The following is a 27,987-nucleotide window of genomic DNA, read 5'->3' as shown; positions in this document are numbered from 1 at the left end:
GCGTACTTCATATGCTTTTCAGCTCTTTACCTCAGTTGGCATGGAAATATGACGTCCTGCCAACACTGATTTTGATTGATGGTATCACTGACCGTTGTCAGCTGGTTTGTTGTGTGCCGTTTGGGCTGGAGTGAAAATGACTTTCATGAACACGAACCAAACTAACTGCAAAATGATACAATGTGATCAGGTGTCGCACTGAGGCCGCACCACAGGTGTACACCAATATCTGTGAAAATGACCTTAGTCACCTCTGCTTTGAACTCAGCTGTAGCTCTGAGCTAGTTTAATCGTCGTTGACGTGTCCAAAGTTACTTTGGGTGTTTTTTGTTGATAGTAGAGTCGGAGACTGCGGGAGCTAGATGACACTGTTTGTTTGCACTGACACTTCTCAGGAAACGTTATCTCATTGCACTGTGTACTGTGTATATGGCTGGAACGACATTAACCCCTCTTGAATCTTGATATGGTATTTAACCTGAAAAACTCTATTTATGCAGTTTTGAATAAAAGGGACTAATCAGATTTACCAAAGTCATAAAATATGTTTATGCTAGCCAGCGTATGTAACAAACAAATAAGCTTTCTGTGGAATTAATAGAAATAATTGTAAATGCTCAACAGGCTGGTCAAGATTGCAAAATGATTTCTAAGTAATGTGAACCACAATCCACAGTCATAAATATGCATTTTAATTGAAGATGTACAAGATCATTATTATCCTTCCCAATAGTTGATATTATGCAAATATATTTCTAAATGCAAGGACTACATTTGTTGAAGCCACAAAGAAACCCAAACTTTTTAGTAACTGATGGCAACTCTGATGTTGACTGATGTCTGTAATCAAGAAGTCACTTAACAGCATGATTGTGCATAGCAGGTCTAAAAGGAAACAGCCATTTATTTTCAAAAATAACATTCTGGCCACCTGGTGGTTCAAATCTACAACCCAAAAGACTAAATGGAAATCTCTTCTTTTTTTTTTCTTTTTTTTTTTTTTTAATTCAAATGAGACCAGTACTTTCGAATTATATGGCAAGTTGGATATTTGGTGAAAAGAAAACACAGCACTCCAGCATACAAGTCTTATTCCATATATAAAAGGGAAAAAAAGGCGGTATTATGGTTTGGCCCCATTTTGCTGAACGTGAGACCAGTATGGCTTTCCATTATTGATGGAAACATGAATACTAAATTATACCACTATATTCTGCAGGGCGGTGGCAAGATTTTTCCTTGTGAAGTGAATCTTGGTGTAAAGTGTGTTGCGCAATGACTGCAAGCACACATGTTTTCTGCCAATGAATGGTTAAAGAAGAGTACAGCTAATTTGTGGACTGGTCAAATCGAATTCCTCACCTTTTACGCAACTAAAATGTTGCGAAAGACCTGAAGCAAACAGTTCATGTGAGGCAATCCAGACATCCCTAAAAAAAAAAACGCTAATCAACAATTACTGCAAATGTTTAGTTGTTATTAGTTTCTTAGAGCACTTTCAAGGTGGGACTATTTGATGTTATTCCAACCCCATTCTATATGTGTACAACCCCAAAGAGGAAGAGTGGGGGCATTTTTGTTGCATCCCTGCCCCCCCTTGGGAGGTAACAGAGACAAGGTGTGTGAAGAAAGGTTAAGGTTAATTTTGTAAAAACTTCATGCCAGAGGAAGATACTCCACCTTTTGTTTAAGAAACTTGTAAATTAATTTGTAACAAATTGTACAATTCACAAAATTTTACCTGAAGCAAATATTCAAATAACTGACTTGCACATTTTAGCTGGCTTCCATCTATTTAAATCTAGTTAAATTCCTAAACCTGTCTCTCCAGAGTCATTTCAGTCCTTATTCATCTATTGAAAAACCTCATTATAAACTGAATGGACTTGATTAATATTTTGTGGGAAGCCTATCATTTTTCCTTTCGAACCACCAGGAACTTTGTATGAGATCTGTTGTTTGTATCTCAGCAAGATGTGTTTATTGCATAAATACTGGAACTTGAAGCAATCATTTCCCTCTTGAAGTCATTTTTTGGAATAGAGCCAGACTAAACAGGGCATGACTTCCTCTTTATCTCCTTCAGATTTGTCTTTGCAAGCAAAAAAAATTTCTGTGTTGTAGTCTCACTGAAGCCAAGAAAATCTTAAGGTGGCAACAGTCACATTTACTGGCTTGGCAACAGTAGCCAGACTTTCTGATACAAGGGGCCAGTCTTTAGACTCCCAACCTGCTTAAAGGTTTGCAGTTTCTTACGTTTGGACTATTGACTTTCCAGTCATGGTTACACTGTACGACCTGTGTAAGCATTAGCATGTAGTCGTCATGCTGGTGTAGATTCTCAGTCATCCAGGTTATGTTCTTGATAAATGATCTTGGACTTGTGTTACCTTTTTATCCTTGTCCAAGCTCTACAAGGCACTATAAAATCACACATATGCATTTAGATGACGGTACTTCTATTGCATCATTGGCACCTTTGATGGCAGGATGGTGTTTAGGTGAACCTAGGTATGTTAATGGTGTTGACTAAAGTCATTGGATTGCAGCTGTGTTTCTTTGTGTAGAAATGCAAAGGCAAAAGGGAGACAAAATTAACTCTGCAGGTTAAGAAGAAGGGATGACCAAATGACAGGTCTCTTAAACACATGTTTAGTGAAGCTTGTCGGGTATGGAAACATTCCAGTGTGACAGCAGTACGATCTTGGTAATGGCATCAGGGTAGAAGGTGAGAGGTAGATCAGTACATAGAAATTAAGTCATGATACCCACTCGTTCATTTCTGTTCGTCTTTCCTATTTTTCTTTTTAAAATTTTCAATTATTCCTTAGACTTGACCTTTGTCATTCCTTGGAAAGCTTTTTCATCCACGCCTATATCATGCAAACATAAATCGGGAAAATTACATAGTTGCGTTCAGTTTCCTTTCCATAGGAATCAAAGCTTTTGATGGGTTTATACCTCCCGTTGTTTTTGCGTGTTGCTCCTGCCTGTAGCTCTCTACACACGCTGTGTTTACTTCTTGTTTGGGTCCATTTTAGCAGTAACGTCTTGTCCATCAGCCTGCTCCACCCTTGATTCATAAGTAATGACCTTACAGCAGGCGGGCAGAGTAGCAGAGCAGACATGTAGGCTGGCCAGGCCTGTCCCAGTGGACTAGAGCCACTTATCCCTCAATAATTACATATGCATCGACTGGTTTAAGGGAATGGGGTTAAAAAATAGGGGGGCAAAAAAAGAAAAAGGATAGTTGCATAACTGCTTGGTTTTTTTTATAGTTTAAAGGTAATAATTAAATTAAAATGGCGAATCAAAATTACACATCCATAAATGAATGATCTAATCTGGAACAAGGATCAACAGTAGCTTCTTGTCACTTTTGGCTTTAAAGCAGCACCACTTTTTAAAATATATATCAACCCAATAAACATGCTGATCACTGTTCCTTAAATGAACTTCATTATTTTAGATCTACAAGTAAAATGAGATGTTTACCAGAATCAGAATCATCTTTATTGGCCAGGTTCGAACATTGTCCAACAAGGAATTTGACTCCGGTAATTTCGCTCTTTGGTGATAAAATAAAATAAACAATAAAACAAATGTGATATTTCTATGATACGGAATAAACAGTATAAACATTTAAGGTGCAGCGGTTTGAGGTAGAGACAGAAAAGAAAAGAAAAAGGGACAGTTCTGAATAAAAATAAACATAACCTATTTACAATTTTACAGGGCAATTATACAAAAAAAATTACAAAAGATTATACAAAGAAATACACAGTGAGGGGTGCAGCTGAGTGAGGCAGACATGGTTGTCAAGGAAGGTGCTAGATGATTTTTGCACGTGATTGGTTACTCTGAGACTCTATTATTTGTGGGAGTTCATCAGAGCAACCGCTTGGGGGAAGAAACTGTCCCTACAATGACTGGGGTCAAAATTCGAACTCATCTCAAAGAACTCTGGTCTTTTCGGTGGCCCAGCATGTTTACTCATGTTTAGAAGATGTAGCGTGAGTCGGGTTTGTAATCCATGTGTTTTCACATCTCATTTCTTGGATGTTTTGAACACACATGTGAAAGTGCAAGTGTCTTTGTTTGAATTCCACAGATATTACTTCAAACATGTAGACGTGTCCCATTGCATATTTTCACCAGACCGCATCAAGATGCTGTATTTCCAGTTACGTGATAAGTTATCCACCAGCTATTGCCAGATGATGGTTTTTTTTCACCTCATTCCACCATAGACACAAGAAAAGCCTTCATAATATAATATGTAATATAAACAAGTATATGAAAGGCAGTATATATTATACAAACAAATAACAAGAACGAATTAATAAAGAATTAAAGCGGGATTAAAATTCTTCCCTGTGGAACAACTGTGTCCATAAAGGTAATATATCAGTTTTTAAATAGAATTATTTCAGTGTCACTTGTTTCTCTTTTTTTTGGTTCATTTTTTATTTTTTTATTTTTGCTAAAAATAGCTTTTGAGGTTTAAAAAAAGAAAGAAAATGAATCTGTAGCTGACCTGACACCATGGTTTATCAACACTACAGAACACTGTCAACCAATTAGGGGTCCAACTTTTATTTTGAATTAGCACATCTTTAAACAACTTCATGCAAAATGTAAAAGCTGAGAGAAAATAAAAATCATATTATAATTATGAAGTCAACTAATTGTTTCAATAGTCTAACTAATCCACTATCGGAATAATCATTATTTCCAGCCCTACTACCAGTTCAGGTCCTCAACACCCAATAATCTTCATGCTTTAGGTGTTTTTCTTTCTCCAACACCTGGTTTAAATTGATGTAGTTTAATCAGACTTAAGTAATCCTTGATAATAACTAAAGAGTTGATCTATTCATTTGAATCAAATGTATTGGTTTCAATTTTCCGGGTTTTGTGTAGTACAGTTGAGTTATGACAAATCTTTGGAGCAACTGACAACATGTGTGTTGGTGTTTCCCTCATTTTGCAACAAGAACTCATTGATATTTCGGTTGTAGGCCTATGACAAATACGAGTTGCTGTTAATAAATCCTTTAATTTTAGTTGTTCAACAGTTTAATGTGTTTAGGGGCCTGCTCTGGCATTGCCTAGAAGACTATTATTATCCACCCTTTGCTTGTCTAAATAGAGCAGAGCTGTTAGCGCATATGAATATCTCTGACGCTGTAATTGTGTGAGACGGATGGATTTCCCTGATGGACCTCTCTTCTCCTTCCTCCTCCCTCAGATGACATGGCGTCCTCAGTACCGCAGCTCTAAGTTTCGCCATGTGTTTGGTAAATCCGCCACCAAGGAGTGCTGCTATGATGGCGTGCCAATCACCCGCAGCGTCCAGGACAACAACTTCTGTGCTGTCAACCCCCGTTTCCTCGCCGTCATCACCGAATGTGCCGGGGGAGGGGCCTTCCTGGTCCTGTCCCTCCATCATGTGAGTATCTGCACCTCATGCAGGTTTGGAGACAGGCTGATGTCAGACTTTTAAAGTGGTGCATGCGCTGCTGCATTCAAAATCCAAGCAAGACATACATAGATCTGGTGCTATTGTTTTACTAATTCTCTTGCTGAGAAGGACGAACCTCAGGTTGCACTCCTCTGACTGTTCGTATTTATGAATAATTTAAATAGCCCTGCTGCACAAAATGACCTTTTTTTCCCCCCCCGAGTGGACCAGCTGCTGAGTTTTGTCAGACTGATTATGAACATGCATCGTTGAGAGTGGCAAGAAAGATCTGTGGTTTGCTTCCCATTCTTTTTCAGATATTTGGTGTCTTGCTGCATTTTAGCTGTTGATTTCACTTCAAGCAATCAAGTACTTGTGGAAACCTTAAGCATGCTGCATCTTCTGTTTCGTTTTAAACAGATCTCACCCGCTAGAGAAGTTAGCTTGAAATCATGGGGCATGGGGTGTCAGAATGAACAACAAAATGAAAATAAACTGTCACTGCAGGTGAAGCCTCTGAACAGGGTTTTCTCAACCCTGGTCATGACTGTCATTAACAGACATGTGCAGACCAGATTACGTGCTGATGATGACCATTCATTTGAGTCGGGTGTGTTGAGGCAGGGAAACATCTAAAACATGCAGGACGGCGGGCTCCGAGCACCAAGGTCGAGAAACCATGTCTTCAACAACAGTACAGTAATTCTTCAGCTCGGTTGGTCCTATTTACTTCTTTTTGTAGAAGGACCACCACGACACTGATCAAAAGACTGTGAATAATGACACTTTAATGACTTGACAAAATATATTGACTTAGAATTTCATGGGAGAAGTTGGTGCAACTTGAATGGGAAGTGGCTGCAAGCAGCACTCAGTGGCGTTGTACGCTCAGGAACTTCTGCTTTACATACATGCAGTCTTGCCACAAGTCAAATCAATATTGGAACAAGAATGTATTGATTTTAATGGCATATTTAAAGGAGCTGTATGTAAGAGCAATAATAAAACGAATCATAAAATGACCCCGATATGTCAAAAGACATTTAAAAATCATGTTAATTTCAAATACTTATGTCACTGACAACAGCACTCAAGCCAGGATATTCCAGTTTAAAAAGAGGAGTTGCAGCCCTCAACTGATGTTTATGTTGTCATTTTTTGTTTTGGCCTGAAGCTCCACCCTCCACCTATCTCCCAATCACCAAGTCAGTATTGCTTCGGCATCCGGGTTGCCAGCTCGGCTCTAATTATCGCAGCCATGGCAGCCTACGTTCCTGCTGCATTCTGCAGCCTACCTGGCAACCTCTGGTCGGGGGGAGGAGGGGGAGGGTACACGCCGCTCAACAATATTTTGAAAGTGACTGCAGTACCAGTTTTGGCCATTTCTTACAGACAGCTCCTTTTCATTTTTTTTATGAGTTTGCGTGAGGCTTTTTTGTTTCGATGAATTGTGGCAACTTGTTTTGTTACAGACATTACTGACTGTATTGTTTCACTCTGAGGTTCTGAAACTGCAGACGTCAACTTGCAGACGAAAACAGACAAAACTGATTGTTTTTATTTGTCTGCAAGTCGCAGTCCTGCTGTGAAGGCTGACTCCCAAGACCTCGTCATAAAACATTATTATTCAGGAAGGTTGAGATTGTCTAGAAAAGCCAGCACGTTTGTCCCCTTATTGGTGGTAGTGGGAGAAACTGGGCTTCAACAACTGGCTGTTTTTTATTTCTGTGATTTATATTTTATTCTTCACAGCATCCGGGGGAGAGATGCATGCTCCTGCTGGCAATAAAGCATTTATTTGACTTGTTTAAGTAGGCACAGTTGCATCTTAAAATAAGCTTTCTAAATGTTATAATTTTGGTGAAAAAAACATTACAAACTAACTCTTTCTGTTAGCCAGATAAAAACCTGCTTTTCAATGAATAGAAATCCTTATTGTCTTTACAGGGCTTTTATAGTAAGTAAAAGCTAGAGGACAAAGTGAGGTTGTCCACATAAAACATGGAGGGGTACATTTGCTTAAAACAGAATGATTATATTGTTTTCCTGTTTGCTTGCTCGTATGACGCAGCAGAAATGTACATTATGTCCAATTGGTATGCAACATCATCCGCCCTCATTCTTGCGTCAGTCTGTACTTACTTATCTGTATCTCAACTATTTTTAGTTGGTTGGCATTTTATTGACTTTTCAAGAGATGTCTGGGTGATAATCCTTGCAAATATTATAAGTTAATAATAATAATAATTTGTGGGAAGCTGTAGCATTTCTCTTCCTCTTCTTCTTTGCTGTAAGCTTGAAATCTGAAGGGCAGGGCGGGACTCATCAACACTTTCCGGGCAGATTGTTCAACATATTTCACGGCTCAGGTTTGTTCCTGCATGCACACCGCAGCACACCTGGAGGAGCAACCTGAAGAATCTGCGACTGTGATGAAACATCAGTCTACTTTTTCACTGTTCATGTGCTCTCATTTCCGCCCGGCCTTTCTTATCTCGGTCACCAACGAGACTCTTCAAGCGCTTTTCCAGACGCCTTTTATACAAACCACCGTATCTACTGGTTTTATCAACAACAACAACAGTGATCTTGCGTGAGGAAGTTAAAACATCATCACCCACGTGTTGGTTTAACTTATTGTTTCAGCCCATATCTCCAGAACTGAGTGATTCATGAAGCTGATCGCCTCTCCCTGCTTTGCCCTTCTCTCTTTTATGTGTCTTAAGTTTTCACCACCCTCCTGGCATGGCTAGGAAGTGCATATGAGCTTAGGAATGACATAACTCATCTTTATAAACCGCCTTTCTGTCTTGAGGAGGCAGGACTTCAGCCTTCCCTCTCCGCTGCCAGCACATCTTACCTCTGCGTATGCAGACAGGCGATATGCTGTTAATCTTTGCAGAGAGCAGTTAACACACCTGCACACAAGAATAGAATTTACATTTCCAGGTGAATGTATTGGGTTTGCCTGGGATAAAATGCACGTCGGCTGAAAGAAAGCTCCGTTCGTATGTAATTATCAGTCTTGTTGAGGCAGAAAATCTCAAGTGACTTTTCCCTCTTAATAGGATCATCACATACGACGGACGTGTCATGAATGTTTTGTGTAATTCTCCCTTCAGCTGAAGTGGTTTGATGTTAATGTCATGCACAGTTGGAAGGCATGCAAACTGGAATATGAGCCCAAACCTGCAAAGAGCAACATGTTCTGTTTCGTAGACCCTTCGCTTCCCAATTTTTTTAGATGCTCTCATTAGTGTTTTTCATTTGAGGAATTACTAATTTTTTTTTTTTTTAAACAAAGCGTGTTACTATTGCGTGTTTTAATAAGAAGAAGGGCTGCACAAAGTGTGTTGTGGCTGCATATGACGTCCGCGTATGAAGTCCGATTAATGTCCTCCAGGGATGTTACTTGAGTGAGTAATGTTGGCCTGAGTTTATAGTTCGGAAAGTGAAAAACATCTGGCCGTGTGGCGTTACAAAGAAGCATATTCTTTCAGCTGCACTTACCTCACACCAAAGCCATAGTACTATGCCAGCATATTTGCTTTTTCTTTTTCTATTTTTGTTTTGATGGAGGAGCAAACAACACTTGAGGATGTCTTAACGGGTGGCTGCAGCTCAGGGAGAAGGAGTGGTCATCCACCAATCAGAATCTTGCTTTTTAACTTTTTTATCACTTTGCCGAAAATCGGAGCTTCTGACCTTCTGCTGCCTCCGCCACTGTTTCGTCTTACGACCCATTTTTACCCATGTTTAACTTGTCTTTGCATAGTTTGAGCTCTGCTTTGTTTGACAAAATCACGCTTTGCCAGGGCTCTCAAACTTGATTTGAAGACACACCCAAGTGAAATCAAGATAAAAATTTTAGTGAGTAAGAAGAACATGAAGCAGTTTCCAAACTAAATCTCTTAGCTTCAGTTTTGATGCTACTAATATACTACAAATTTAAAGATGTGTTGGTTTTTCAGCAAAATTACACAAATTTAATGGAAGCAGTGCAAAGCACAAACTTGTTAGTGATACAAGTTTCAATAATACTGTAAAACCAGACATTAAGTGATCGTAATTTGATCTCTGTTATTAATAAAAATCAACATACAGTACGTTATATGCCTATCTGGCCAATTTTTAATCATGTTTTATTCTTTGTATTGGCACTGTGAGCATCTTATGTTAGTCTGTTTTAAAGGAGCATGAGGCAGGATTTATGAAAAAAATTCGTATACGATTTAAGTTTTCTAGTAATAATGTCAGGTGAAGCGTTCCAAACCAAAAAGAATGAGCCCTCTACCGTATCTCCCCGTTGCCTTGAACAGGCTGTGTGCTGCAAAATGTGCTGCAATTCCCGGTCAGAATTTCCCGCGCTGTCCTGTGGATGTGACGTCACATGACGCTGCATGCACGTTCTCCCCGTTCTCCCGTGCCGGCTTCGCTGTTGGCTGCAGTACCCCCAACGGCCGTCGTGGCGAAGGGTGGCGCGCTTTCTTAAAAGGAGCCTCATGCTCCTTTAATGTTCTAGTCCGACCCCGCAGGTTGAATTATAAAGACATTGGCTCCATTTCCTTTCGGTGCTGTGCAGCAGATTCTGTCATACTTTTTTTTTTTTTTTTCAAAAGTTCACCATCAGACGAATGCAGCCTGCTTGATTTGCTCAAGCTCGTCAATTTTTAGTCAACTTCCACTGCTGATCTGTGGATGCTGGAGTGGTCTGTGAACATTTTCTGCCCATTGTATTGCTTTAGCAAACCTTTTCCACTTAGCCCACATTTAGCCCACAGACATGAGTGGCATTAATTTTCCTCTTGAGAGAAAAAATTAAGTTTATTTTCATACTGCTAGACTAGTTCACTTATTTTATGCTGAAGCCAATTTTCTTTTTCTCTTTTTTTTTTTTCTTTTCAGACTGGTAAAGTGGACCCACACCACCCTCGAGTATCGGGTCACAGAGGCAACGTGTTAGACATCAAATGGAGTCCGTTCAGCGATTACTGCATCGCATCGTGCTCTGAGGACACCACGGTGTGTACATGAAACACAACTTCGTAATGGTGAGAGTGATGTGATATTCCGCGGATGATGAGCATGTCGCGGCAGAGGAGATCATTTTAATGCCTGAATGTTAAGCCTTCAAAAAGAACTAAAAGTCATTCCTCAGATTCCTGAGCTCTGACCTGGCAGAGCCGCTCAGAACAAATCCCTGCGGACAAAAAGGAAAAACGAAAGAGACAACAAGTCCTGCCGTGTCTTTAGACCATTTTGGTGAAATGTGACTTGATTTTACTCAAATTTTTCAGCGATTCATTTTGTGTTGGTGCCTGCAGGTGAAAGTGTGGGAAATCCCTCCTCATGGTGTGTTCAAAAACCTGACAGTGCCGTGGAAGGAGCTGCAGGGTCACAGCCGCAGAGTGGGCCTCATTGAATGGCACCCGACTGCTAACAACATCCTCTTCAGTACGGCCTACGACTACCAGGTAACACACACATGGAAGAATGTTTTTTTTCTGACACTATCAGAATTTTAACCCTCTCGTTTGTATACCTTGCTTCATCCCATTGATGTTTGTTGGCATTTAGTTTTTTTTGCAAAGCTCAGCTCACAGTTTTTCAATTAGTTTGGAGTCTGGACTTTGACTAAACCATTGCAGCACCTTGATTGTTTCCTTTTTCATACGTTTTGCGGTACATTTGCTAATGGCTTGGGCCTGTTGCGTGAGCCAATGTCAGAAGAACTAAAGCAGCCTGAAAAATAACATTTGAGTCTAGACAACTTTGTCAGAGGAGGTCATGGTCAACCCATTGACTACAGGCAGGTCATGTGGCTGCAGGACTAGACTAAATCACCAACTCCACCCCCGTGCTTGACAGTTGGATACCGGCTGATATATTGTGTTTGGTTACAGCTAAATGTCACGCTGATGTAAAGACAAACATCTCTCGTTTTTTTTCTCCTCTGTGCAAATGATATTGTTCCAAGAAAGCTCATATGCGGCTTTGCAAACCTAAGCCTTTTTCAAAAGAGGAGGTTTTCTCCTCAAACAAGTCATACTTACATTGTCTTTTTGTTATTGAATCAACATGATCTTTAACATTTGACCTGCAAATTGAAGGCTGGGTGTTTTGCAGCTCCCCTGAGCGATGCATGGCCTGCCGTTTGGGCGAACTTGCTGAGACATCCACTCTTGAGGAGATTGGCAGCTGCCCTGAATAGTTTCCACTTGTGAATAATCCTTCTCGCTGCACAATGATGGACTCCAGATGGTTTGAAAATGACTTTATAACCCTTCCCAGATCGATGGGCATCAATAACTGCTTCATTACGATCATTACTGAAGTCGTTCCTAGTTGGCATCGTGTTGAGACTGACTGCTTCAGACCCCTATGATCAATGATTCAAATGCATCCGACCAGCAGCGCTTGGCTGTAATTTACCCCCTTTTTGATTTGCTTTGAAGTAGTAATGATACGCTTACTTGTTCTTGTTTTATCAGTTTTGTCTTCAAGTTTCTTTGAGCTGAGAAAGTAAACGAGGAATAAAATTCTCATTCAAACTTAAGCAGGTTCTGTTTTCTAGCACATAACTGAGAGCAACTGCATAAATTCCTTTGCGATAAGAAAAGTATGCAGTGTTGTGCCTATTTGTCTAACTAGTGAGTACCACTCTCTACGATCGCATGCCTCCCAGCCCACCTTTGAGTAGAGCTGCTTGGACCAGCTTGAAACACTTTTGTCTGGAAGTAGAATGTGGATTTCTTTTTGTTTTTGTACAAAATATATTGGACGGTTCTTTTTTGTTTAAATATCTGGAACAAAACGAAGTCTGCATAAAATATTACCCTGATCTTGAGCGTTGCTTTCATAATACACCCTCTGAAGTCTTTCTAAAACGATGGCCTGCTGTGTGCCTGGTTCTAGGTGATGATCTGGAACCTGGACTGTCCAGAGCAGGTGATCAAAAACCCCATGCGGACCATCAGCCACCACACGGATGTGGTCCTGTCCATGTCATTCAACACGGACGGCAGCCTCCTCGCCACCACCTGCAAGGACAGGAAGGTCCGGCTGATGGAGCCACGCTCAGGAAACCTGCTGCAGGTACTGTGCTGTTCGTGTGTCTTTGTAGGTGTGTACACAGAGGTGTCAAAAGTATTCACATTCATTACTCAGGTAGAAGTATAGATACTAGAGTTTAAAAATACTCCTGTAGAAGTTGAAGTATCAACTCAAGTAAGAGAATAAAAGTACTGGTTTCAAAACTACTTAAAGTATAAAAGTAAAAGTAATGTAAGGGGGGAAAAAGCCATTAAGGACAAAAGCCATTGAAATGAATGCATCTTAGTATAATGCAAATATATTAAAGAACCATATATGTGTACTATTGAGTATTAACATGTGTTTCAGAGAGCAGGAGATATGATGACTAGTTGCCTATAAGTATTGTAATGGTGCAAAAAGTCAAACTTCAGAGGCATGTCATCATTTATCCTAATGTTTATTGGAATGTACATCCAAGTTTAGTTGCAGGAATCTGAGGATGTAAGAACAAAACTGGACAGGAACATCTGAAACAACCACAACCAAATTCACTCTATCCGGATGGAGCAATTTAACTGGATAGTTTTTTTTTAAAGGCCGAAATGAAATAGAGTAACGAGGCTGATTTTAAAATTTAAGGAGTAAAAAGTACAGATAATTACGTGAAAATGTAAGGAGTAAAAGTAAAAAGTGGTCTGAAAAATAATTACTCCAGTGAAGTATAGATAACAACATTTCTACTTAAGTAAGGTAACGAAGTATTTGTACTTTGTTACTTGACACCTCTGTGTGTACATGTGTGTATTGTCATTGGGGGAACATTAATCTTAAGTCATTTGATTTTATGTTAAGGGCTTGGTTTGCAATAGGTTTAACATTCAACCAAAATATCACTGAGAGGAAACCAGTCAGCCGTTACTTCAGCATGTGTCTGGTAATTAGCTTGGCCTCTTCCCTAATACTCGCATCTTAAGAAATTCAACTAATTAGTACCAGCAATATACAGCATAGTGCTAGTCCTACTAGGCCACACAGTTGACCTCCACCCACATCTCAGTACATGAGCTGATCTGAACCAGCCAACATCTGCTCATTAATCAAATGTTTCTATTCTGCCTATTTGATTGGAGTTGAGCGCTTTTGCTTCACAATAAGATGGTACTTATGTTTGTAATTCTGTGTGTAGTTTGGATGTTAGCCTTGTGGGTTCACGAGTTTTCTCCAGGTACTCCAGCTTCCTCCCATGGTTCAAAAACATGTGCGTAAGGTTGATTGGTAACTCTAAATTAACTGTAGGAGTAAATGTGAGCATGCATGCTTGTTTGTCTGTGATGAACCTGGTGACTTGTGCAAGTTGTGCTGTGAAGCAGGTATAGCAAATGGATGGTATGACATTTAACTGGTAATTCCTGTACAGAGGGTCCTGTTTATATCATGTATACCCACCTTTGCTGCCTCCTCTGTAACCCACCTTCTTCTCCTATTCGAACTATGTCTAACTAAATCAAGTCTTTTTCTGACCGGTTTCAAAGGATCCTTGTTTGCTCAAATCAGCAGTAACCAGTAACCTTGTTAAAAAAAACAATACAAGAATTGCTGCTCCCTAAAAGCAGAATTAAAACTATGCTGCAAATACATCCATACACTCCCAATCCCACCAATAAATACCTTAAACAGTAGATAAAAAGACATACTGAGCCAATCATTTCATAGCAGTAAATAGAAACAGAATATAAACATACTATTTGCAGTTATTGCACATTACCTGATTATTTAAGTTCATTTAAAATATGCACTGCTATCAGGGTAAAATCTGTAATGGAATCTGGTAGTCCGGGATTTGTGGGATCAGCGCCTCTTCCCAGAGGGGAAGTAGTTGAAAGAGATGATGACCTGGGAGGGTGGAGTCCTTAGTCATGGCAGTAGCTCTGCTGAGGTGTGTGACCTTTTGCTGAAACAAACACGGCGGTGTAAAGTCGATATGAAAGTCATCGATACTTCTTTTGAACATGAAACTTCCTGAACCGTGAGCCTTTGTTGTGGAGTGAAGCCGCCCCAAGGCCAAACGTGAGTGAGTGCTGTGAAAAGCTGGGACTCATCCAGCGGTCACCCAGCAGTCAGAGCTGACCACTAGGTGTGGTCTGGATCCACAGCGTAGCTCCACAGACCTCTGGGTCACCAGCCAATGACACACACCCTTCACATCAGTCGGCTGTCTCTTTCTGTGCCCACCGAGCAACCTCATGCAGATGGAAACAAATATTACAGCCAAGTGCTGAAATGCTGAAGCCTTTGACACTTTTGTCAAGCAGATGTCTTCTTTTATTTCCTCACTAATAAATGAAAACAAGTAATGTCAAGTTTAAAGCTATTTCTCTGTTTCATATTTTTTATTGATGCAAACGTAACAAAGGCACTTACATACACCAGGGCACATTGGTGACAGCAATGAACGTGGCTGTATGCATCAGATAATTTAAATTTACATATTTTTTAAGAACAAATAAAGATAATACAAAACAAGACTAGATAAACAATATAATAAAATAGACATAGTCTGTATGAAATAATCAACTGGGCACATAAACATAAGGATAGACAAAAAGTAAAGATATTAAAAAATAAATAAAAAAAAACCCAAGTAAAAAACTAATAAATAAATAAATAAAAAAGGGTGTGGGGGGGGGGGGGGGTAGAGGGGGGGGGGTTGCATTGTCGCAAAAAAGTCCATAAACGGTTGCCATTTATTATAGAACTTGTTCAAGTTTCCCTTCCTTGAGTATCTAATTCTAGTTTAAAGCTAATTTTACAATGTCACTGTCACTCACAACCTCAGAGATGATGTCACACTCCTTCATGGCCTCTTAAAGATGTTAGATACTCATGAAATAACATGAAAAAAAGAAAAGAAATGAAACCAGCTTGGATTGTAACCGAAAAATAAATAAGAACTGGTTACTTGAGGAATAATAATATACGTGAATGCTTCATCATACATGATTTGTTTTTTCTTTTTTTTTAAATGGTAGGAAGCCAATTGCAAGACACACAAAGCCAGTAAGGTATTGATCCTTGGAAATATGAAGATGCTTCTCACATCCGGTACTTCCCGCTGGAATGATCGACAGATAGCTCTGTGGGATCAGGTGAGACTTCGCCGTCAGCACTGCAAGATCTTTTCACAGGTGTTTTTACTGGCCATGAATCTGAAGTCATCATTGAAAACAGAATATGTCAATTTTCTTTTGTTGACTACAAAGACCAGAAGGGGCAAATGAGTGGATTTGAAAGCAAACATGAACTGACATGTAGAAATTGTGAACCGATGGATGTCCTGGAGTCATGTCCGGTTCACTTAAGCCAAGGCTCTCATCATCGTCGTCCATTATAACCAGAGCCTTTCTGGGATGCGTCTGTACTGAAATTAGTCGGGCAGCTGTGATTCATCTCTATTAAGCTTCTGCAGTAACGACTCCAGGAGGTTACGTAGGTAATTTTCACAGCATCTGAGGGAAAAACTAAACAATCATGCATGAATAAAATGCTTCTTAGCAGGTTCTATCAACCAAAGAACGAGCATCATTCAGCAGATTAATCAGAGCAGGCGCTCACATTAAATTTAGCTTTCACTATATAAATGTATGAAAACAGATCTCAGTTTTTTTGTGCAGCTTAGTGCTTCTGATGAAGCTGTCTCCAGCACAACTCTGCCATCTAGTGGACAAAATGCAAAGCTCTAAGTGGTTTGCCTGAAAATTATCTGACGCTGCGATAAAGTAAATGATTCTGCTCTTGATGGAGTCGTCACCTGACGCTCTGAGCACACCTGGTTGTCCTTGGCACACTGGAGTGATGTGATGAGTGAGTTCATCCTTGGTGGGGGTGGTGGGGGGGGATTAAGGCAAACTGCGGATTAGGGATCGGGCGCTCCCAGGGTTTATCATTCAGGTCAACTTTTTACATGGCACTGGATTAAAATGGTTCAGTGTTTTGATATCGGGGGGATTTTCTTGTCTGTTGTGAATGTTAATTATGTTGTTGTTGTTTTTAAAAAGACAAACTATGATGATTGTTTTGTAGGATGATCTGTCCGTGCCTTTATTGGAGGAGAACCTGGACGGTTCCTCAGGGGTTCTCTTCCCTTTCTACGACCCTGACACACACATGCTCTACCTTGCCGGAAAGGTGTGTTGCAGAATACATCAGAAATGCATCTATAGTGCATCATTCAAACAGAACAAAACACAGCCAGCGTTATCGTTAACCTTTGTTTGGTGCTTTTTTTTTTTTAGGGTGATGGAAACATCAGGTACTATGAGATCAGCTCAGAGAAACCCTACATCCAATACTTAACAGAGTACCGCTCACTCTTACCGCAGAAAGGAATGGGTAAGAAATACACAAATACATTTAGTTTTAAAAACATGACCTGCAGATATGGATCTAGGAGCTTGATGTTACAGAAATTGTATAAAACTGACTGTACCAACTGTACACTTGCATGTGTAAGCAAAACTGCCTTGCAAATCAGCCGGCTGTATTTGAATAGCCAAACCAGTTCACCAGCGGCGTTGTAGATCACGGGAAGAGGGCGTGACTGTAACCAGGCAGCTTATGCTTTAGAGATGCCATTGTTTGAGAAGGTCACAGCCCTTTTTCTGATTTCAGGAGAAAAATGTTAAATGTACTTCGATTTTTATTGATTCAAAGTTTAGTCAAGAGGACCAGTTAAAAAAAGAAAAAAACGTAGAGATACTGTTTGTATGTATGTATGATTCTTCTTGTCTTGCCATGTCACCTCATGATGACCGTTCGCACCAGTTTATTTGTTTTTACTGACTCAATTCACTCAGAAATATCCCCAGGCTGTAAGATGCAAACAGGATGAGTCTTATACTCTACGTTGTTATGACTTTTACATAAAATAGACACTGACTTTTTATATTGCAAATAAAACCTGACTGGCTCCAGCACATCTGTTAGCATCGCAGGTTTTATCTACACTTACAGAGTTGCAGCTAATTAAGACTGAAGTCTCGTGTATATTTACAAGCAGATAGATGTAAGCCATTTCCATCATTAACTGTATTGCTATCAGTTTTTTGACAGCTTTTGTGACTATTAATAATTAGATTCATCATCAGGTTCACTCTTCTTTCATTTCATCGGAATAAAAAAAAACAAATCTTCTAGGTAGGGCTGGGCAATTTTGGACAAAAATAAAATCCCGATTTTTTTTCTCCTCGAGTTTAGTAAAGTGACAACATTTACAATTTTTTTGACCAAACAAAGATGACTAGACGAGCTCTGTCTGTAATGCAGCCAGCTGCAAAAAAGGAAAATCGATTTTCCGATTTTCCTTTTTTTAACATCGTCTTGATTAATAAATCCGATTTAGATTTAAAATCAATTAATCGCACAGCCCTACATCTAGGTATGTAAATATGACAGAATACATGAATAAAGCTTTAAAAAATGGTGCCTTACCTAAGTCGGCTGAGCACACACAGCAACAGACAACAAGCAATCCTCCTCATTTTCTTATCTATAGTAACTTTGCTTAACCCTAAAAAGCAACACCACAGCTGTGACAGGAGATAGTAGACCATTGAAGAACTGGGCAGAGTTAAACCTTTGGTGTGTGTGTGTGTCGTCCTACAGGTGTGATGCCAAAGAGAGGTCTTGATACGAGCTCCTGTGAGGTCTTCAAATTCTACAAACTGGTGACAATCAAGGGTCTCATTGAGCCTCTGTCGATGATCGTACCCCGCAGGGTGAGCGCAAGCAGGCAAAACACAGACAAGGGAGGAAAAAAACCCACATATTGTTTTTGGGTTACATTTTTTGGTGTGTAATTTTTTTGTGTGTTTCTAGTCTGAATCATACCAAGAAGACATATACCCGATGACGGCAGGCAACAAGCCGGCGTTGACCGCAGAGGAGTGGCTCAGCGGCGTCGACAAAGGTCAGAAATAATGTATTTGTGTGTATTAATGGACTTGTTTTTGTTTTTGGCCTGCATTTGTTCCACAGTTGGCAAATTGTGTTTCTCTCACTTGTTCCAGTGATATATCAGATGTTTTGATTGACACTTTCTTTGCTGATGTTTCTTAAGTGTAACTATCACTGATCTATCTGGACAATATAAATCATAGTTGCTGCCCCAGTCATACGGAGTATGTTTTCTTACTCCTCACCTCATCACAGTCTGGTGTATTTCTTCATGTTTATGTATTATTTTGAGTTTGACTTTGTCTTGTAGGTCCAGTGCTGATGTCTCTGAAGCCTGGAAGTCAAGTGGAAGAGCTTCCTTCAGACATGAAGGGGCGGAGTAACAGGTCTCAGAGCAGACCAGGGATGCTACCACTCACATATATTCAGGACCAACTGGAAGCCAAAGATGCCAAAGAGGCCAGCGCACATGCAGAGGATGATGGGAATCTGACACCAGTGAGCAATGGGGAGGACCTCACTCTCTGCTCACCTCCCAAAACAGAGAATGAGGTGCTGGATGGTTTTGTTGTCCTTCAGCCTTTGGTGTCCTGTTTCTGCACTTACACAACTTTGAGATTTGTTAAAGCTAATGATTATTCTTTATGCCTTGTATCAATCAAATCAAATATTTATGGACATGCTTCTGTATGATTGATGATAAAAACTCTGAAGCCCAATTACAGTTATGGAAAAACTAAGAAAAATAGCTTTCTCTCTACATCACATGCCATAAACTTCAAACATTTAGAAACATGAAAAAGGGACATTTTTAAAGCCACCCTATGTAGTAATACCAGACCTGACCACATGGTCGTGGCGTATCAAGAAAGTTCACATCCATGTCAGTCCCTGGTCATCAGTTTTGACAAAATACCTTCAAAATGACTTGGAGTGAGAATGCTGGTTTTCGCAGTAAAAATGTGTTGATTTGGGCCGCTCGGTGGCGCAGTTGGTTAAGCAGCGGCTCATATACTGAGGCTACAGTCCTCCTCCTGCAGCGGTCGCAGGTTCGAATCCCGGTCTGTGCACCTTTGCTGCATGTCATCCCTGATCTCTCTCTCTACTCCTTTCATATCTGCAGCTTGAATAAAGGGCCACTAGAGCCCAAAAAAAAAAAAAAAAAAATGTGTTGATTCAACGCGTTACTTGATTTATTTCACGGTGTTGTGTTTGTGTGTGTCCACAGCTGCGGCAGAAGTTCCACAAGCAGCAGGAAGAGATCCGGCGACTGAGGGAGCTCCTCAACCAGAGGGACGTGCACATCAAACAGCTGGAGCTGGAGATAAAGAACATCAAGAACTCCTAGTCTCAGAGCCCTTTAAGACCTTTCCCGAGTCCCCCTCACCTCTTCACTGGACACTTGCGTTACTGCTCAAACCCCAATCCCCTGTTTTCCTCTAAATGCCCCCCCAATGCTCGCTGTGTGGGGGGCGAGGGCGGGGGATAAAACTTCGATTTTGTGTATTCGGTCTGTCTTTTATGTCGAGTCTGCACGTGGTGCACATATTCTTCGTCGATGTAAATACACCTGTTAAGACTGCACCTTTTTACCTTTTCGCCGCTTCTCTGTGTGCTTCACAGCTATGCAAGTTAATAGTATTTTTTAGGATTTTTTTTTTTGTTTGTGTAAATGCTCTTTGTAGCTGACAGAAAGGATGATTGAGACTGTCTTGACTGAATGATGTGGCCGTTTTGCGTGTTGAGTCGCTGCATCGTAGGAGCAGATATCCCGTTTGATTGTAAAGATAATGCTGAATATATTTTTTATGCTTGGTGATTGTTTTTTTAAATTTAACTGTCGGTGGTGTTTCTGTCTCGTATGCGTGCTTGAATGTGAGTGAGTTCAGTGGATGACAAATCCTGATCCCAGCTGCGCTCTGCCACTCTACTGAAATGTGTTTGTTTGTTCTTATCCTTTACAATGACTGGAAATCAACTCATTTGACACCAGACGATGTATAAGCCACTTCTGTGACTGATGCCGTTTTAAAAGTTTTTAACTTAATTAGGAGTCACTGTGAAGAGCCAGAGTACCTCACAACTTATACGTTGGCTTGTGTTCCTCTCACTTCTCAATGTACTCTCCTGTAATTGTTTTGATACCTAGTTTTATTTTATTGATTTTTTTTGATTTTTTTTTTCCCTCTCACTTTTGGCCAAAATGGCATTCTGCTTTTTTTTTTTTTTTTTTACCTAAATAAGCAGAATTTTAATTCTTCACACCTCAGAAGGTGTGATTAATAGAGCTGGCTGGTGTGTGCCAGCTCACGCTGTAAAACCACCTGAATCTGTCGACCAAAAGGTGTTTTAACAATTCAAATAGCATCCTAGTCCTTGTTTAGCTGTTCCTCTGCAGTTTTCAGTTTTACTACGATATCATGACATTTCAGGTATTTAAAGTCAAAATTACAAAAAATTGAAAACAAATGTTCTCATCTGCTTTTTTTTTGTTTTTCGTAATCCATGGGCTCTTTTTTTAATATTATTTCCCCCAGTAAATGTACTTCATGTACACTTATGAAGAAAAACTAAAGTGCACCCTTCAATTTTAAGATTTTAGATTTCTTTTTGTAAGGGAGGGGGTTCTGGTCCTTGCCAGTTCTGAAAATAAAATATAACCTCAGATGAACCACAACAGATAACATATTACACCATATTATTATTATCGAATGAAAACTACACCACTACGACAATTAAGACGGTAAGTACCAGCCAGGTTCTGCTAATCAAATGTATTGATTAACTGATCTTCAGCCTCTGTGACCTCTATAAAAGCAGACATTTTCACAGTTTGACTTCCCAGGAGTGGACGTTGGAGCAGGTCAAACTGTAAAATGCACGTACAAATTTAAACGCCCGTTAACTCTGTAACTCTCCAGGCCTCTTTCATACTCATCATACCAACATGTGACCTTTTTAATATTTAACATGCAAAGTTGCCTTATTGGGAAGAATTGCCAGGAGAAAGCAGCATCTGTATAAAAAAAAAAAAAAAAAAAAAAAAGGCCATGAAAGTATAACGTAGGTTTGCAAAGTACACAAACCAAATGTTGTATCAGTACAAACACCCTCTACTGTCAAGCACGGTGGTGGAGGGCTGATGACCGGGCCTTGTCTGCAGCCACGGGAACCTGGGCACGCTTTGGTCATATACTGCCCCTCTGTGTACCAAAGTATTCTCGAGTCAAATGGCTGATCAAGTCGGAGCCCAGACCCCAACCCTTAACTAAAATGCTGTTGTGGGACCTTAACAGAAAATGTCCCTACAACAAGCGTCAAGATCATTCCGAAATCTGTTTAAAGATATCCCCGCCTTGTTCTACGTATCTATAACACAATTTAGTTTGAAATTTCAAGACCTGGGAGAGCCCAAGTCTGTTTATTATATTGTGATATGTAAAACCTTTAAACCAAAAGAGGGTGTACGTTCTTTTTCACATGACTGTACATGGGTACTGCGGTTTCAAGTGAGTATTAAACCATATTCCTGTCCTTCACGGTATTCATGAGAGGCTGAATTTGGTGTGTAAGTGGACTTTAAGTAAGAACTGCCAAAGAAGAGGAGTTTTTTGGCCCATTTTGAATATGTACAACAACTTCATCTGCTCATGAATGTCATCTACTGGACTAAAACTCTGGTTTACAGTTAAACTTGTGAAAATAAGTATGGAAATCCTGACGTCGTGTTTCGGTTGAGTCACAGGAGAGACGAAACAAACCCTCAGGTTTTGGGAACTGAATGTGCTTGAGTCTGAATTGACCTGGTTTTAGAAATGTGTTTGCCCTCAGGAATCTTCTTAATGGTGATTGTAGTTTCTGCCACCTTGGTGCAGTCCGACCAGTTTTAAACATTTACTGCTTTCAACATGGAAAGGGAGCTGGGTTTTTTTTTTTTTTTCCCGCGAACATGTTCTTAATTTTTTGTCAACTTGTCAAGACAAACCCTCACTTAACAAGCATGCGATTGAGCACGGAGGCAGTAGTATGATCCACGGATATCTAGTCTTACAGCACATCTGACCACGCATCCCTGCATTTATCTTATCAGAAACACAAGCACTACAGGGATTTTTCTAGATTTGGCACATGTTTCAGGTATTACATGGAAACTGCCACACCACCACTGCACACGTACAGGCAATACAATTGTGCGATGTGTGCAACCCCTTTGACCTGCGGCGGGACAATTCCAGCACAGCTACGTCTCTTTTTGACTTTTGTCCACAAGCACCGTGGCCTGTCTGGCGTTAACTCCCATTCACAGCTTTCACTGCACAAGTCTCACCGGTGCTGTATTTTCTTTTTTTATGGTCAGCCAGTGCTCTTGAGGGTCGGATTTAACTGTTCATATTAAACAGATTGAAGTTTGAGGTTCTTTGCTGTTACATATTCAATTCAAACCGCTTAAAAGGTGTCCATGTTTCATCATCAGTTTTTGCTTTGGCAGACAGATCTATGTACTGTATATGCAGGATGCTGTATCACTTTATCATTTTATCTTTTCAAAATTCAAAATATGTTTTATATGACTGTTAATATTTACAGATACATGAATAATGACAATAATAAATGTGTGTACCAGGCATGATTAAATCATAGACTTGTGATTACCTTCATGTTGTCTTGCAAGTTGGTCTTGTTAAAGGTTCTTTTTTCAGACAGGTTAAAAAAAAAGGTCCTTCACCTTTACATGTTTCGACTACACCTGTAGTCTTTCTCAGAGGATTTCACGTGACGTGACAGGGTCTTGCTCTCTGTTCTCTTGAAAATAGTCAGACAGCAGAGGATGATTACACACCTTCTGAGGTGTAGTCGAACCATGTCCAGGTTTTTTTTTTATCCGTCTGAAAAAGAACCTTTAACAAGACGTGGTAAAACATATTGCACATTGCGTGTTTCTTTTACACGGAGATGTTTTAAAGGAGCATTCCAGAGTGAAAAACAATCCTAGGTCCATGATTAGACGGTAAGAAGTGTAAACTCTCATTTAAAATGATAACAATATGAACTGAAGCAGTTTTGAGTTGGAAAAAAGTATGCATCTGCAGCAAAATTGCAGCTAATGTTTGCACAGCAACAGAGCTACCTCAAAATAAGTGGGTATATTAAGCCTCTGATAAGACTCAAAAATGTCGTGCCACTTAAGTGATACTGTGGTCGGGGTCCTCAAGGACAAACCAAGGTAATGTTACCTTTGTATCTGTACATATAGTGTATAAAAAGGACTGTTTTATCTCATAAGGTTTACCAATCGACCACCAATGTGCAAACTACTGTCAATAGATGCAAAATAAGGAAAGTTCATGGCCTCTGCTTCTATAGAGCGAGATCAGTATTTAGCCATGAACTACTACAAAGTTAAAATCAGTTTGGGATGTCAGAAGAAACATCACCTATTTTGAAATGTATGACCAATTTTGAGTTATTTTTTTTGTATTTAACTCTGAAATGTTCTTTTGAGGGGGAATTTCAAAGTAGCTATAAACTTAGTCTACCTTAGTTTTATGAAATGACAACTGTTATGGAGAAACCCCAATCCCTTCTGTGTAAAACAAAAACCGGGAGCTCTCAAGAGAAGTTGGTTTGTGGTTCACAGTGGTGAGGAGGGTATGTGTGGAGCCAGGATTACTCAAGGAATTAAAGGTGCAGCAGCAAGATTTTTGAACCCCAAAATCTAACAGCTAGCCAGTGGAAAAAAGTGACAAAAAGACAAGCGTGGGAGTAGACAAAAGCATTCATTAAGGTTTGTAAGGCAGAGGCTGCGAGGGACACCCCCCTCCATGACTTTTGAGATCGTCCGAAGTTGACAAAATAATTCAAAACTGAACGAAAAGCTTAACTTATGCAACAAAACAGAGGTTAGTCCCTCCCAAAAATTACTTTCGATTTTCTGGGCAACATTATCTAAGTGATTGCCATGTTTCAGACACGAATGAGAACGGCCTCAAACTAGAGCGACAGAAGCTTTCAAGAGGCACACAAACAAAAAGACAAGCAAATTTACCATAGGAAACGCTGATTTAATTTCTTTCAATACATCTGTTAAAAAAAACATGGAATAACATTTGTCACAAAAGAAATACAACTTCTGTGGGAATTTATCTATGTTCGTCTCTGTCTGAGCAGTTATTCTGAATTACCTGAAGTCTGAAATATTTCCACATGTTTAAACTTCCAAACTGTTCTAAAAGGCCACAAAAATTTGAAACCAAACACAGTTTTGCAACATATTGTTCCTGAGCTCAATATTAAGATACACGGTGTGAGACAGCAGCGGTCTCGATGCTGAGGTTTCCTGAATGCTCCACAGGTAAATCAAATGATCGATACATTCAAGAACATCTGTATTAAAAAATTTTACCAGTGCAATTTCCATGTCCATGTTACATGTTTCCAGATACACACAGCTGCATCATATTTAACCAAAATTCAATTGGTATCTGCCAAATATAATGCAAAAAAATTTACAAAAATAGCTAACACTGTTGTCCTTTGTCAACGTAATGTCTTCTGAAGTGGTAGAAACATGAGTACCGGTATGTCGTGATGTATTTGTCCAGCAGCTAAAAGAAACTACCAAATATGGTCTGAGTTCAACTCTGGTAGGAAAACCCTTCACCTGTCGTGAACGCTGTTGAACTGTGTGGAAAGCCACATGACTGACATATTTTCAAACCGGTAGGAAGCAGGAGAACACTATGGGCCTGATTTACTAAAGGTTTGCGTGCGTAAAAACCTGTGCAAACTTGACATCACCCGCAAACCAATGTGCAAGCTGATCTACTAACAGCGTGCAAAGAGGACTGCGCCTCTCAAATGAGCAAAATAGCACACGCTGTTCATTTAGTACTTTTTCCCTGATGAATAATCAATATGGGGCGTACCTGCCAGAAAGCGCTAAATACTGGGAGGGGAAAATGCAAATAGGTTCATTTACCACACGCAATGAGATTTACCAAGCCTGAAAGTTATTGCGGGGATTGTGATTGCGTCTGTATTTAATACGTTCGAAAGGAAGGTGCTAATCTGCCCAGCATTACGCAGGGATGGCTGCTGTTATTGTGGCAAGGAGGCGACATCGCCAAAATCAAAGAATACACAGAGAGAGAGTCTTTATTCTGCTGCATGCTATTTTAAAGATGGTTGCACAAGTTTTATTAAAGGCCACTTTTTCTTTAGTTCTTCGCCTTATATCTTGCCACCTTCTTTTAACCTCATCTGCCGTTCTTTTTGTCTTACCAACTGCATTTATTCTATTGCAGATTTTCTCCCATATTGCGTTTCTTTTGGTAATGTTTAAATTTCTTTGCTGTAGTTCATGAATGTGTTTATTTGCCTCTTCCACTAATATCTCTAACTCCAACTCGTCAAATTTCATTTTGCGCTTGCGACTATCCTGCTTTCCATCCAGACTCTCCATGGCGCAAACCGTAAGACACGCAACACCTCATTTAAATACTACGGTTTGCGTCTGTTATCAATTGCGCAAGCATTCTTAGTTGATCACCCGCAAAACACACAACAGCATGTGAAAACTTTTTCAGTGCACACGCAATTTAGTACTCTTTATTTAGGATCTTAGTAAATCAGGCCCTATGTGTTAACATCAGAGATGATCGCAGGCTGTTTGCTTCAACCTCAGAGTTTTGTCACTGAGTCTGAGGAATAAACTGAAATTCGGTCCATTGAAACTATTTTACATGAGCTATTCAAAACCTTGCTGCTTTCACTCTTGTGTAGTCGGTGTCCCATGCATGGGAACAGTGGAACATAGAACAAGTTAAATAAGAGGTAAAAAAAAGTCTGTTTTTGCTCTTTGCTTGGAGATGAGTTGTTCTATTGCTGTTTTGATTAGAGATGTTCCACTTTGCTCGTCCCTGATGCTCCAACAGAACATACTTAACATAAAGTCATCAGAGAGGATGCAAACCTGGCAATTTGTTGAGAACACAGTAACAAGCTTGTGCATACTTTATTTGGGAATGCGGTCCCCCCTGTGAAAACTACCACAGGAATAGATATTTCTGCTGGTGGCCAAAGTCGTCCTGTGTACCCTTCCGCAGAGCACTCCTGGTCACCTCCTAAGGCTTTTAGTACAAAAAGTAGACATTATAAATTAGCAGTTCAAAAGATGGCAAAACAAAATAATTATGAAGTCTTGACATGTTATGGTCAAAATAACGAGACAGACCAAAAAAATCTCCCTTTTTAACTCTATTTTTAGAGGTTTGTTCATAATGCTCGGTTTAGGGGGCGGAGTCAGCTCCTCCACTCTTGAAATCAGTGTTACAGCTTTAAACAACTTGCTTCTTGGGTGCAGCAAATTCAGCGTAGTCTGGGTCTGTGATGTCACAGCATCCTGCAAACTTGAACAGCTGCAGCCCCAAACAATGAGACGGAATTATGTCAGAGTTTTGGGTGTTCGCATCAATCGGAAATTATGCTCCCCTATATTTTAAAGCTAAATATTTTCTACATTTTTGAAAAATGAGAGACTCACTAGGTGCAGAAAAATAAATGTATATATTTATGGAATACATTATTTATTTCAGCTGTTTTACTCAGAGAGGCAAGTTAATTTTGGAAGATGGTTGATTAATTTGTCTTTCTCAGACTAGCAAAGCTGAAAATTGGCTTTTTTATTTTGTGACTTTAACCCTTTAAACTCCAGCCTATTTTCAATGCATCTGCTTGTCTGCTCTAGGGACCCTGGATTGAAACAGGCACCTTTGACAACAGCTGGACAGGAAAAGCGGGGGGCAGGGATACAAAGGTCCGCAGGCCAACATTTCAACCTGACCCAGCTGCACAAGATTAAAGCATCTGTACATGTGGCACCTTTTGCAACCAGGTGAACCATCCAGTGCTCCAGCTTCAGTTGTTTCCTTATTTTTTCTTCTGGGACTTGGAGACCACAAGGCTGGCCACCTCCTGAGGGGGGGTGGAGTACTATTTATGGAAAGATGACCATCACCACTCAATCCCTAAAATGAAATTGGACGCGGGCCTCTGCAAACACACAAAACTGAGGGGCAACAGTATGAAATTGGCCCAAGACTCTTATAATCATGCTTCCTGTCTGCTCAGTTTCAAGGTACCTCAATTTTCTGACACATACAGCATCTTCTTCTAGTAGTGTATTTATCAGTTATGTCAAAGCCAAGATATGGCTCTAACTCTCTGTTAACAAAAAATTATCACTTAAAATGTGGATTTAAAGATAATACTATGGACTTCCAAAACTTCTCACTTTGGGACACAATTCCATCACTCCAACATTGAGAGAACCTTCTAGCACAGACTTTTCTTACATCATTGTAAAAGTACTGCTCAACGAATCTTTAAAAGCATGTGTAGGCTTGAAACTTCTGTACAAAAATGATTTTAGAAAAAATATTAAAACCGTCTTAAGGCTTCATATTTCCTTACGGCCATTTTAACCTTGCACATTCATTCTGGAAAATCAAATAAGTAAAGCAGGAAGAGAGAAAAGC

General features: G+C 39.9%; 1 protein-coding gene across 1 annotated transcript in view; it reads left to right on the top strand.

Annotated features, from left to right (window-relative positions):
* The window catches only part of coro2aa (coronin 2Aa), a 56,181-nt gene extending 35,261 nt beyond the window's left edge, over positions 1-20,920 (top strand). The window contains exons 2-12 of the mRNA XM_061717881.1: positions 5,252-5,452; positions 10,370-10,486; positions 10,789-10,938; positions 12,380-12,559; positions 15,529-15,645; positions 16,580-16,684; positions 16,792-16,888; positions 18,161-18,273; positions 18,374-18,464; positions 18,762-19,003; positions 19,680-20,920. Of these exons, the coding sequence (XP_061573865.1) occupies positions 5,252-5,452; positions 10,370-10,486; positions 10,789-10,938; positions 12,380-12,559; positions 15,529-15,645; positions 16,580-16,684; positions 16,792-16,888; positions 18,161-18,273; positions 18,374-18,464; positions 18,762-19,003; positions 19,680-19,799 (1,533 nt within the window). The 3' untranslated portion in view covers positions 19,800-20,920. The remainder of the gene's footprint in view (positions 1-5,251; positions 5,453-10,369; positions 10,487-10,788; positions 10,939-12,379; positions 12,560-15,528; positions 15,646-16,579; positions 16,685-16,791; positions 16,889-18,160; positions 18,274-18,373; positions 18,465-18,761; positions 19,004-19,679) is intronic.
* The last annotated feature ends 7,067 nt before the right edge of the window (positions 20,921-27,987 follow it).

This window comes from Cololabis saira, chromosome 1 (assembly GCF_033807715.1).
Source record: "Cololabis saira isolate AMF1-May2022 chromosome 1, fColSai1.1, whole genome shotgun sequence".
Taxonomy (NCBI): domain Eukaryota; kingdom Metazoa; phylum Chordata; class Actinopteri; order Beloniformes; family Belonidae; genus Cololabis; species Cololabis saira.
Note: the sequence above shows the minus strand (reverse complement) of the source record. Positions and strands in the feature narration are given on the sequence as shown.